Raw genomic sequence first — 13,050 nt, forward strand, 5'->3', positions numbered from 1 at the left:
TGGCATGGGCTCCCCCAGCGGTGGCGCAGGCCAGGAGAAGGATCCATGGGGCTCTTCCTGGCATTTAGCGGTAACCCTGTGCATTGCCCTCTGCCCCTGTTTTCTCCTGTCCCTGTCTCCAGGATGCGTTATGGCTTTCTTCCTCAGTCATTAAGAGTTATTTCCTGGAAATTTATGGCTGTTGGCCTGACCCACAGCATCTGTTCTCCTAAACTGGGCAGTGTAGAGAAATCTATCAGAAAAGTCCGTGTCCTGCCGTGTGGGGGCCAGGTTGGAAGCTCGGCAAACAAAGCAGAAAATCCCAGTTCCCACAAACCAAACCAAATCCCCTGACTAGGACTCAGTCCTCGGATGCCACGGGGGTCTTTGGGGTGGGGTTTGAGGGGGGATCTGCCTGCACCAGCCCGGGAGAACTGGGAGCCGGGTACACCCTTGGCGTTCTCAATGGGGACAAGGTCTCTGTCCTTCTGGGCAGAGCCCATCAGATGTCCTCCCGTTCACAGTACCTCTCGTGATTCTTCCTGATGTGCTCTGGCCTTTATCCCTGTACATTGAATCCTTTCTGCAGCCCTTTTGATAGACAGCAGTCATCCAGTCTCTGCTCGAATGCTACTGATGATGGTGTGTTTGCTGCTTCACAGTATGGTAAGTTCTGTTGTTGAGAATTTTTGTGTTGAGTTGTTAGAAAATTCTTCTAAGTCGAAGCCCAGCTTCCATCAGTCAGGCCTTGTTCTGCCCCTCTTGACCCACACAAAGTACGTGTGGTCCTTCCTTTCCGTGGCAGCCACGTGTGGATGCAGGCAGCGTGTTACTTTCAATCATGTCACATTCTGGTCCAACCTACCAGTACCTTCTCTTTATAGCAACGTTGACACACATCTGCTCACATCCAGGGTGATCTCCTCTTGTTGGTTTCCCAGTGGTTTGACATCACCAGGTGCTGACTGGACCAGGGAAGTAGGGAGGGGCTTCGGGAGAGGTGTGGGAGAGACATTTTACAATCCATCACAAAAGTTTTTAAATCACAAAGAAAGCACTGCAGACAGCTAACACAGGAAACACTGTTTTCTCCAATTCCAACATTCCATTATACTATAGCCAACTCCCAGCACTTTTTTTTTTTTTTTTTTTTTTGCGGTACGCGGGTCTCTCACTGTCGTGGCCTCTCTCGTTGTGGAGCACAGGCTCCGGATGCGCAGGCTCCGGATTCACAGGCTCAGCAGCCATGGCTCACGGGCCCAGCCACTCCACGGCATGTGGGATCTTCCCGGACCGGGGCACGAACCCGTGTCCCCTGCATCGGCAGGCGGACTCTCAACCACTGCGCCACCAGGGAAGCCCGGGGTTTTTTTTGATATTGAGCTGTACGAGCTTTTTGTATATTTTGGAAATTAAGCCCTTGTCAGTCGCATCGTTTGCAAATATTTCTCCCAGTCCATAGGTTGTCTTTTCATCTTATTATGGTTTCCTTTGCTGTGCAAAAGCTTCTAAGTCTGATTAGGTCCCATTTGTCCACCTGCAAAGGACAGATGGTGAGGAGGGGAAAAGGGATCTGCATGTCAGAGTAAAAAATCCAAGCTCCAGTGTATGGCAAGAGGGCCCCTTGCTTCCAAGTCCTGAAGATCCTCTCCCCTCAGCATCACTCATGTCCATCCCCCTCTTACTCTCCTAAATGATTCTCCACCTCCAGTCTGCTCCCCTCAAAGCCATCCCCACACACTCCCGCCAAAGTGCTCTTGGAAATGCCAATCTCTCCCACCCTCCCGGGTTTGGCACCCCCTGTGGCCCCTTCTTGTCCTAAAGACAACGCCCACACCATTCCTTGACCTTGCCCACCTCCCCAGCCTTCAGTCCAGAGGTACTGACAGACCCTCCTGCACTGCCCGGACATGCCCAGCCATCTACAGAGATCCAGCCTCCACCCTCCACCAAGTGCCAAATGGCCACAGATCACAGCTCTGGGGCTGCCTGGCCTCCCCCAGGACTAGGACACCATCCCTACCCACCCTCTGCCCACTCCCTGCAGCACCCTGCTCTCCTCTCCACTGGTACTGGGCCCTCTCGCGTATTTGTCTGTTTTTTCTTCTGTGCCTTCCACCTACAAGAACGTTCATCTAACTTCTCGACCTTGATGACTGGAGCGGTGGAAACTGCTCACTGAATGCGTGTTCAAAGCGGGAGGTTGACCAGGAAGGGGGTTCAGGGTGGGAAGGACCACATGTACACAGCTCTGAGGCTCCATTTAAAATCAGTCTCCATGCATTAAACAGAGCCTGTGGGGAATAACAATGGCAGGTGAAGATGTCTTTCCTTTCCCGAGACGTGGGCTTTCTGTGTGTTCCAGACGTAGTTGCCTTTGTTGCATCGACTTGATTTCACAGCACAGAAGTCCATGAGATCACTGGACAAGGCTCTGGCCAGGGTGACCGGGACCATCCTCTGTGGCACAGTGCCTGGCCTGCCCATCTCACTTTCATCTGCTGGGAGCGGCCCCAAGCGGCCACTTGAAAGCCAACCCCAGCTATGCCCTCGAGCAGCCCGACCCTGGTGCAGTCATTCCCACAAAGCGTTTCTAAGAGGAGCTGAAGTGTTGATAATTACATCTGCAGTTCAGCATAGGAACAGGCTTTAGGGAAATGTGGCTTTTAGCCTTTTATTTTTCAGAAGTTGTTTTGCATTAAAATTGGATGTTTAAACTCCAATTTTCATAACACAGGATACATGGAAAATATCTAATGCATCTACTCACTTTAGCTTTTGGTCTTTAGAGGTGATGAAAGGAACCTGTTGCCCAGCAAAAGTGTGTGCGTGTGTGTGTGTGTGTGTGTGTGTGTGTGTGTGTGTATAAGTGGTGGGGTAGGAGGTGTGCCTTTCCAAAATGGAGCCCTTGGCACATATATGAAGGGAGAGTATGGGATTTCTGGATTTAAAATGGGGGGTTTCTAAAGCATACCAGATACAAAAGACAACGCTGAGGAGAGAGATGAGGGCCCCAGAGAGGAGCTGCCACCACCAGCTCCCCCATCCCCAGAGCAGCCAAGGACATCAGGCTGTGTCAGGTTTGGCAGGCACACTCCTGTGTGTCAGCATGGGCTGTGGAATCAGACAGGCCTACGTTTGCATCCCGCAGACATCACCAGTTCTGTGTCCTTGGGAAAGTTGCTTTACCTCACTGTTTCTAAGTCTTTAAAGTGGAGACAGTGATCCCCATGGTAGGGGAAGGGCCTCCGCCAAAATACATCCCCGCCCTAATCCCCGTATTAGAGAAAAAATTATTCTGACCCTTGTTAAAATGGTAAGAAAGACTTTACTCAGGACTCTCACAATGGGTGTCAAGGCTATCGCAATGGCAGGGCTGGGGGGTGTGGGCTCAGATCCAAATACAACAAGAGCAGGTGGGGATGTGGGTGCAAGGAGCAGGGCGGGGGGCGGCGAATGGAAATTACTAAGAGGGAACATCAAAAGTGGGGGGGATAATATTCTCGAAGTGGCAACGTTATGAAGGAAATAGTAATGGTTAACATGGGTTAAAGGTGAGGTTGACGGGAGAGGAGAGAGGTGGTGTGATTAAAAGGGCAGCATGAGGGATCTTTGTGGTAATGAAACTCTTCTGTGTCTTTACTGGTGAATACATGGACATATGCGTGTGATAAAATTGCATGAGGTAAATACACACATGCACACACACAAATTCATATACATGAAACTTGGAAACCTGAATATGATTGATGGATTGTATCAATGTGAGTATCTTTGTTAAATTCATGTACTAAAATTTGAAAGACGGTGCCATTAGGGAAAACCATGAAGGGTGCACAGCATCTCTATTTTATTTCTTATAATTGTTTGTGAATGTACAATTATCTCAACATTAAAAGTTTAATTTAAAAACAAAGTGGGGGGAATTCTGCTACACTGACCTAAGGTTTCTTTTTTTTTTTTATCTTTATTGGAGTATAATTGCTTTACAATGGTGTGTTAGTTTCTGCTTTACAACAAAGTGAATCAGTTATACATATACATATGTTCCCATATCTCTTCCCTCTTGCGTCTCCCTCCCTCCCACCCTCCCTATCCCACCCCTCTAGGTGGTCACAGAGCACCGAGCTGATCTCCCTGTGCTATGCGGCTGCTTCCCACTAGCTATCTGTTTTACGTTTGGTAGTGTATATATGTCCATGCCTCTCTCTCACTTTGTCACAGCTTACCCTTCCCCCTCCCCATATCCTCAAGTCCATTCTCCAGTAGGTCTGTGTCTTTATTCCTGTCTTACCCCTAGGTTCTTCATGACATTTTTTTTTCTTAAATTCCATATATATATGTTAGCCTATGGTATTTGTCTTTCTCTTTCTGACTTACTTCACTCTGTATGACAGACACCATCACCCTGATACCAAAACCAGACAAGGATGTCACAAAGAAAGAAAACTACAGGCCAATATCACTGATGAACATAGATGCAAAAATCCACAACAAAATACTAGCAAACAGAATCCAGCAGCACATTAAAAGGATCATACACCATGATCAAGTGGGGTTTATCCCAGGAATGCAAGGATTCTTCAACATACGCAAATCAATCAATGTGATACACCACATTAACAAATTAAGGAATAAAAAACATATGATCATCTCAATAGATGTCCAGAGAAAGCTTTCGACAAAATTCAACACCCATTTATGATAAAAACCCTCCAGAAAGTAGGCATAGAGGGAACTTTCCTCAACATAATAAAGGCCATATATGACAAACCCACTGCCAACATCGTCCTCAATGGTGAAAAACTGAAAGCATTTCCACTAAGATCAGAAACAAGACAAGGTTACCCACTCTCACCACTCTTATTCAACATAGTTTTGGAAGTTTTAGCCACAGCAATCAGAGAAGAAAAGGAAATAAAAGGAATCCAAATCGGAAAAGAAGAAGTAAAGCTGTCACTGTTTGCAGATGACATGATCCTATACATAGAGAATCCTAAAGATGCTACCAGAAAACTACTAGAGCTAGTCAATGAATTTGGTAAAGTAGCAGGATACAAAATTAATGCACAGAAATCTCTGGCATTCCTATACACTAATGATGAAAAATCTGAAAGTGAAATCAAGAAAACACTCCCATTTACCATTGCAACAAAAAGAATAAGATATCTAGGAATAAACCTACCTAAGGAGACAAAAGACCTGTATGCAGAAAATTATAAGACACTGATGAAAGAAATTAAAGATGATACAAATAGATGGAGAGATATACCATGTTCTTGGATTGGAAGAATTAACACTGTGAAAATGACTCTACTACCCAAAGCAATCTACAGATTCAATGCAATCCCTAGCAAACTACCACTGGCATTTTTCACAGAACTAGAACAAAAAATTTCAGAATTTCTATGGAGACCTAAGGTTTCTTACCAGGGTAGTCAGATATGGGGGCCGGGACAGGCTGGGGGGATGGATTCTCTAAACCGGCTTAGCAGGATTCTTGCTAAAACGGGATGCAGGCCTGACGAGGGTAAGGAACAACAGTTCATGCCTAGTCAGAGAGAGGGCGAGCCTGAGTAAAGTTTGGTCACGGAGAGCATCTCCTCACCTAGATTCTGTCAGGAGGTTACCTTACACGGCAAAAGGGAGTTTGCAGATGTGATTAAGGCTCCTGAATCTGAAGCTGGGAGAGTGGCCTGGAGTGTCCAGGTGGGCCCAGTCCAATCACTTGGGCCCTTTGCAGCAGAGAACTTTCTCTGGCTGGAGTCAGAAGAGATGGAGCGAAGCAGTCAGAGAGGTTCACAGCCTGGGAGGAACTGGCCTGGCTGCCACTGGTGTGACGGGGGAGGGGCAGCGTGGATGTAGCAGGGGCCCCTGACCTACAGCCAGTGAGGAGAAGGGAACCGCAGCCCTGCGACCGCAAAGAACCAGCTTCTGCAAACAACCTGAATCAACTCGAAAGCTTCAGAGCCCCCAGAAAGGAACCTAATCCTGCTGACATGTTGATCGTGGCCTGGAGAGACCCTCAGCAGAGGGCCCAACCAAACCCACGCTGGGTTGGTGTGGTAATTTGTTACGGCAGCAGTAGAAACACGCTCCCAGGGCCACTGTGAAGACAAATGAGGCCCCGAGCAGTGGCCTTGCCTCGCCTTCGGGCTGCAGGCGAGCAGGTTTGTCAGACGAGCACTGTGTCACACCCGCGGGAACAGTGGGTCCCTCTCGCTTTCTCTTTTGGCCTCACCTTTTCCAGGTTCAGGGGCTCAAGATGAGAGAAGTGGCCTCCTCTGAGAAGAGCAACCAAGTCTGATGTAAAGTCATCCTCCCCCGACCCAGGTGGGGCTGCTTGCTAAGCCCCAGGCCCAGGTGCGGTCCCTCAAGGCCACGCTTTTCCAGAGCGACTGTGGAGAGGTAAAGGGTGCCGCCATGACGTTCGCAGCCGGACAGCCCGTGGTGACCAGGGTGGGCCTGTGGTTACTGCTTGTTCAGAAGTCAGGGACCTGGATGCAACCTTGATTGTCCCGGATGGTGTGAAGCATAATTTTGCTCATAGGTTCAAGGTTATCCTTTGTGGCCCAAATAAGATTGCCTCTACTCGAGTCCGTGTACTCATTAAAAAATAATAACAGAGCTTTCTAGCTCAGGTGACCCTGAGAACGTAAAGATTCTTGAAAGGAAAGGTCCCTGTCACCACATTTGTCTGTGTGGACGGATGAGTGTCTCTTACTGACCATCACTGTCCCCTGCAATCCCTTTGTCCTCACTAGATTTCAACCCGGCCAGAGGGAGAGTGGCTAATGCTGTGTAGACAATGAATGTGTCTGTACACAGTCCATGAGGTTCCATTTAAAACAGGCCCACTGCCTTTGGGGAGCCCGTGTCTAATGTCCCTTTGCCTTTGTGTAGAAACCGGGCTATCAGAGGAGATTTCAACTTGACCTATATGGCCAAGGAGTGGTATAGGAATAGCTGTGATTCGGTTCCTGGGGAGGAAGCTGTCCCCTTTCCCCTGGATTCCTGTCCGCCATCACGGCTCGTCAGGTAGACGCTGGCTCTGGTTAAGGGTTGGGGGCTTATGAGCGCTGGTAAAACTGCTGATGAGTTGATGAGGAAATAGAAGGAAAGAGCTGAGAACAGAGGCTGGGGAGGGTAGTTTATTCCCAAATATTAATCTGAAGTTTAAAGAAAAGAAGAAGGCAACAGCGCCCCCAATGAGGATGGAATAATTACACATCTCCCTGCCTGGAATTCAGAGCAGATGTGGGGCTGCGTGACATCCATCACCAGGGAGATTATGCGGGTGCTGACTCAGTGAGAACTCCCCACAAACTCCCTACATCATCTTTTGACTCCTTCACTTAAGAAAGTGATGACTTTGCAGGAACTGAAGACATGGCAAGTGGAGGGTCTGGGCTCTACCTGGAAGGCCCACTGCTTTACACCTCGGTCTACGGCCCCACTGCTTGGACCTCGGGATCACAAGCCTTTCCCAGAGGCTTCAGCACAGATCTGTGAATCACCGGACCTGGCTTGCAGTCCTGGGAGGATACACATCGTTATCCTGAAGTCAGTGGTGTAGTTAAGGGTGGGACAACTATACGTCCTAGGTTTTAAATACTCCACGCTATGGTACCTGAAGGTCATTACACTGATCTGAACGCTCCAAGCTTCGTCACCCAGACTGCCTCGACTCTGGCCGAGGCACAGCAAGGCATGTGTTTCAGGTCATCTTGGATACGACAGTCTGGACTCCAGAGGCGAGAAGCTCTTACTGCATCTCAGGCTGCAGCCTCTGTGGGCAACATCTGCTGGCCGGAAGCAGAGCTGAGACAGGCAGGTGTCAGGACTGGATGAAGGAGTGGATAAGGCAGCTGGTTATAGATTGGTCTCTCTGGTTCGTCGGCGAGTGCCCTGAAGTCAGGAGCTTCGTGTCCACAGCCGCATTGGCTGATGGTGCGTGTCCACACTGAGTGAGATGGGGTCAGGGCAAGGGCAGGAGTTTTGGAGCTGGGGAGATGGGCTTCAGGGGCCAGCTACCCTCTGTCAGTTGTCCTATCAGGACTGCTTCTGCATCGTCAAAAACATCCCCAACCGCGTGTGGGGTTGTTAGGATGACTAATAAGTTACTGCCTGAGGGAGGACCAAAGCCCAGCCCAGGAAAAAATGAAAGAGTCCTTTCCTCCCCTGCAGAACTGAGATGCTCTGATGTGTTAAAGCAGCACAGACACAGGAAAACGAGGAGGAAGGATGGTTTTAGAGGCGGAGGAGAGGAGGCAGCCTGCAGAGGGCTATTAGAGGATGCTGATGGGGTAGAAGATGTACTGCATCTGAGGGCATCCAGTGCACCTCGACAGAGCGTCAGGCAGCCGCGGAGGTCAGTGCTGGAGCCCGGAGTAGAGCTGGGCTGGTGGGCTAGGGGTGAGTCCTCAGCGTCAAGCGAATGTTGGGGTCAGATGAGGAAGCAGTGTCAGCAAGGCACTCAGAGATAGCGCCTTGGGGTGGAGAATGCCAGAAGCCCAAAAGGAAGGTGGAGAGGAGAACGGTACTTTCTGAGGTGGGGTCTGTGCATCATGGTGGCAGCGGGGGGGGGGGGGGCAATAGATTCAGAGAGAAGCAGAATGCTGGGTGAAGGAAGCACAGGGAGAGGAACGGGTTTCAGGGGCGGGAAGGGTGGGTGGCACTGAGGCACAGGTTGGAGGGATTTGCTTTGCAAATGAGGAGGGACGTATGTCTCATTTGAATACATGTAAGGAAGAGACCATAGCTGAAATGTATGCATATTTTTGGAAGAAAGCTGGCACAGAATTGGTAGGTTATATCCAGTAAGCAAGGCCTCCATCTCTGGTTTTGAGGTCCTGGAGAGGAGCTGATGATTGGAGCCCAGTAGACCTGAGCCCTGGAGGCTAAATTCACACATGTCCCATCACAATTCCCTGCACCGAGCCCTCCGCCCCTTCGTGCATCACTGCAGGGTGGGGAGCTGGATGTTGGCCGTCAGCTAAGCTCGCTCATCATCCCCCGCCAACGCCAGGCTGGTGCCCCCGATTCCAACCAGGCAAACGCCAGGGCGCCGTGTATCATGGATTTCTGTGGAGAGTCAAAATCTCAGGTGTTAAGTACCACAGATTTCAACTGCCTCCTGTGGCAGAAGCAGGAAGCTGTGAATCATCTAGGAAGTTGGAAGTGGGCACAGGTGGGCGATGCCGTTGGCGTCCATGTCTTAAAGAGACAGCCTGCAGAGGAATGTCTTGTAACTGCTACTGAGATTCCCAGCACACTTAAGAGTTTTCACAGTTATTCTTGAAATTCCATTTCATTTGATGTCAACGGCAATCCTGTGGAGTACTTTTATGATCTTCATTTTACGTGTGAGGAAACCCGGCCTCAGCAAGGTCAAGCAGGTTTCCCAGGGACACGGCTAGTGGGTTACTGCAGACCTGGGGCCACGACTCCAAAGACAAGTTCTTCCCGTCTCTCCCCGACCCTGTGTTCTTGCCATCATTTGACAGCATTCTTGAGACGTCCGTTCATCATCCTAGTGTCCACGTTGTCCCCACTCCGAGGGCAATCCGAGCTTGCTGGAAGTGAGCTGTAGCCTGTCTGAGAGGGCACCTGGGCAGGGGGCGACAGCTGTCAAGGCAGCCTGGCCTGCAACTCTTCCAGGGACACAGGGCAGGAGGCAGGAGGGGACAGGTAAAGGGTGACTGAGGACAGGCGGGTATGAGAGCAGGTGAAGATCAGGATGAAGAATCTGTGTCCAGGCACTTGAAGAAACCCAGGGAAGTGGGGCCCAAGGTGCTGGAGGGTGCAGGGCACGTCGTACATGGTGGGACAGCACTGGAATACCCGCGTCCTCATTTCCTGCTCATGGACACCCGGGCCGCTTCCAGGGGCAGTTGCCCATGGGCACGGGATTTTCCTGAGCCATCTTGTCCTCCTCTTGCTTGAGCTTGACGGCAGAAGCACGGGCCAGGCAAGCATTTCAGATGGGCAGCCAGTGGCGTGCAGCGAGGAGCCTGCCCTGGGTGCAGTCCATAAGGGGTTGCACCATCTGTAGAGGAGTTAACAGCGATAATAAAACCCCTCAGTGTTCAGCAATTCCAAACAGATGAGAGATACTCCCCCACCACCCCTGAATTCCGCTGCTCCAAGCCTGCAGGAAGCAGCCCCGAGGGAGAAATGCACCCGCCAGCCTAGTCCCAGCGCCTCTGCTAACTCCACCCCTCCCCCCTCCCGGAGGTCCCTGCAGCAGCAGCCAACGGGGAAAAAGGGGTTTCTGTGCAAATCCCCACCCAGGGGAGCACCTCCAACAAGAGCTTCGAGGCTTCCAGCACTTTCTATGGCTGCTCCCAGCTCTCGACTACGGCTCAGACTTCCTCCTCTGGGCTAAGATTCAGGGGCCCTTGCAGCAGGTAGAATTGCCGTCTCAGTGTCGGGAGGCTCTGTCCTGGACACCTTGTCCAGGTGCCTCCTGGGAACTGGTCCTCTCTGTTGCCTCCAGGCCATGTGGCTTGCTAGCCTATCAGAGTGGCAAACACACTTACTCCATGACAGCCCCTTCTATCTGGACCTTGACCATCAGAACATTCTCCCATAGTCTCCAGTGGAAATTCTTTCTCCTCGGTCCTGGCTCTAACCGTCTGGGATCATATGAGCTCATCTAATCCATCTTCCACGTGCTCAAAAGCAGCTCTCTGATAGCTCCCAGGCTTCTCTTTCCAGACTAAAGCATCACAGCAGTGGCCCCGCCATGCGGGCCCCTGAGTGTGTTCCAGAGGCCTCCATGAGAGCAGGGAACAGGTGTTGATTTTTGTGTGCTCCTCCCTGCCGCCCACTGTTTCCCTGTTAACTCAAACCACCCTCCCAGGTGTGAGTTGTTACCAATCCTTGTTGTGGGCTGGGAAGCCGAGGTTGCCGGGCCAGTGGAGCACGCTGGTAACCGTCGTACCCGAGGCTGGGTGCGGCCAGCCCTCCCTGCTCCCTGGGATTCCCTGGCGCCTGGAGTCTCAACGCTGCCATCCTGTGCCCCTCCATCCAGGAGGCAGAGCAGTGATGGGGGGCATGGCTGTCTTGCAGAAATCTCCTTCAGGGTGTGGATGTGCGGGGGCAGCCTAGAGATCGTCCCCTGCAGCCGAGTGGGCCACGTCTTCCGGAAGAAGCACCCGTATGTTTTCCCAGATGGAAATGCCAACACATATATAAAGTAAGTGTGTGCTGCCGTGGCCGAGGGCTTTTGTGGTGATGGGCTGCCGCTGCCCTGGATTCTCTGGTAGGTTGCCTGCGTGTTCTGGATGGACAGGGGCTGTGGGTCCTGCTCGCTGGGCTGCTGCCTGAGCAGGAGAGGTCAGGCCTGCCCGTCCAGCTCAGGCTGGAAGCCCCAAGGCTGTTCTCCACTGTTGGCTTCCAAGGCCCCACATGTAGCCTTGGGGGCTTCAAGTCACTGGGCAGCGTCATCCTGCAGGGCTCAGGGCCCTGGGTATTTTGGGTTGTTTGGGGCGGGGGAAGGGTGACTGTTTTGCCCCTGAGTTCTAGAAGATCCGCTGCTCTCACCTTCAGGCTGGGTCACCAGGGGAAAGGCCCTTGGGAAGATTCGGGAACGGGGAGGCACAAGTAGCTACAACCCACCTGACTGCTCCAGGGCCTCGAGGGTGCACAGAAGCAGCCAGGCTGGCACAGGCCCTGCGGCCCTGGGCTCCTTTCCCGGGACTTGTCATCTCCTGCCTGGGGACAGGACGAAGATCCTGGGGTCTCAGTGACCCAGCGGTGCCCACTTGCCTATTCCTGCTCCCTCCCTCCTTCCATACGCCCTTCTGCTTTCCGTGATTTTTTTCTTCAACCTTTCTCCTTTTCTTTAAAAATAATTCCTTGCACCTCTTTCTCCTTTTCTTCTTCTGGTCCTCCAGCTTCGTCTCCCCTTGTCTCTTGTCACCTGACAGCTCACTCCCCATTTATTTCCACTTTGCCCTTTTTTTCTCTCATTTGGTCCATTTGGGGGAAGCGCCTCTTTTGGTGTTTTGGTGTTTTGCTTCCCCTGCAGTGTTCTTCTCCTCGTCTGGGTTCTCCCGTCCTCGGTTTCTCACACATGTGGGCAGCTGTGGGTGTGGACAGGTGTGGCGGCGTGATGGGCTTGAACAGGGAGAAAGTTGACCCCATGCTGGGCAGGGCAGGGCAGGGCAGGGCAGTGAGAACCCAGTCAGCAGGGACAGGAACAAAGGCAGGGCTGCCTGGGCTCCGGGCTTTTACCGGGAAAGGTGATCTGGGGGCGCCTGGCACAGGAAAGCGGTGGGGCTGTGATGGGGAAAGGGGCCAGCCTGGGAGTGAGGGGGCAGAGCCTTGGGCTCCAGAACATTCCTCGTGTTTGAGACTGGGCGCTGGCCAGCGGGCATCCTGCGTGCCACCAGCGGGTCATTGGAGGGGAGGGAAATGTGGGGCAGTGTCTCCTCGGCAGCTTCCAGTTTGCCGGTGGTTAGGCCAGTGAAGGGAGGCGGCAAGGCTCTGTTAGCTGCCTTCCGAGCACCAAGAGCTGGGCTGCGTGTGCATGACTCCTTCCAGGCTCACGGGCTGCAAGGGCGTGCCGCGCTCCGCTGTTGAATGCCTCTGTTCCACACAGCGGCAGAAATCTGGAGGGGCGTGGCCTTTCTGCTGAGACCCCGAGTCCACGCCCTCGGGGAGCAGGTGCTGCTTCAGCCCTGCTCCTGGCTTCAGATTGTTTTCCCACATCCTCTCTTCCTGGTACCCCTGCCTCCTGGACAGCTGAGCAATGACATCCTCCGTGTGGGTCTCTGTCTCTTTTTCTGTGACCTTGGAGGTCAAACTCAGAGCGAATAGCCGATTTTTTAAAAGCTTCCGAGTCCTGGCAAACGTTTGACCGAGATGGCGTGATTGCTTAATTCTTTACACCTGCACCAAGCTAATCACGTGGCCTGTGGGAGCCCGTGTGTGGCTGGCCCCTTGGAGAGCACGTGGCCTGTGGGAGCCCGTGCGTGACTGCTGGCCCCTTGGAGAGCTGGGCCCCGGGCCGAAGGGGAGAGCTCTGGAGCAGGTGCCCGCGGACGGCCAGAGGTGAGATGGTCG

General features: G+C 52.1%; 1 protein-coding gene across 4 annotated transcripts in view; it reads left to right on the plus strand.

The window, feature by feature from the left end:
- The window catches only part of GALNT14 (polypeptide N-acetylgalactosaminyltransferase 14), a 223,771-nt gene that overhangs the window by 185,714 nt on the left and 25,007 nt on the right, over positions 1 to 13,050 (plus strand). For all 4 annotated transcript variants that reach the window (XM_067703338.1, XM_067703335.1, XM_067703336.1 and 1 more), the window contains one exon: positions 11,053 to 11,179. In XM_067703338.1, the coding sequence (XP_067559439.1) occupies positions 11,053 to 11,179 (127 nt within the window). The remainder of the gene's footprint in view (positions 1 to 11,052; positions 11,180 to 13,050) is intronic.

Source organism: Pseudorca crassidens, chromosome 14, assembly GCF_039906515.1.
Source record: "Pseudorca crassidens isolate mPseCra1 chromosome 14, mPseCra1.hap1, whole genome shotgun sequence".
NCBI lineage: Eukaryota > Metazoa > Chordata > Mammalia > Artiodactyla > Delphinidae > Pseudorca > Pseudorca crassidens.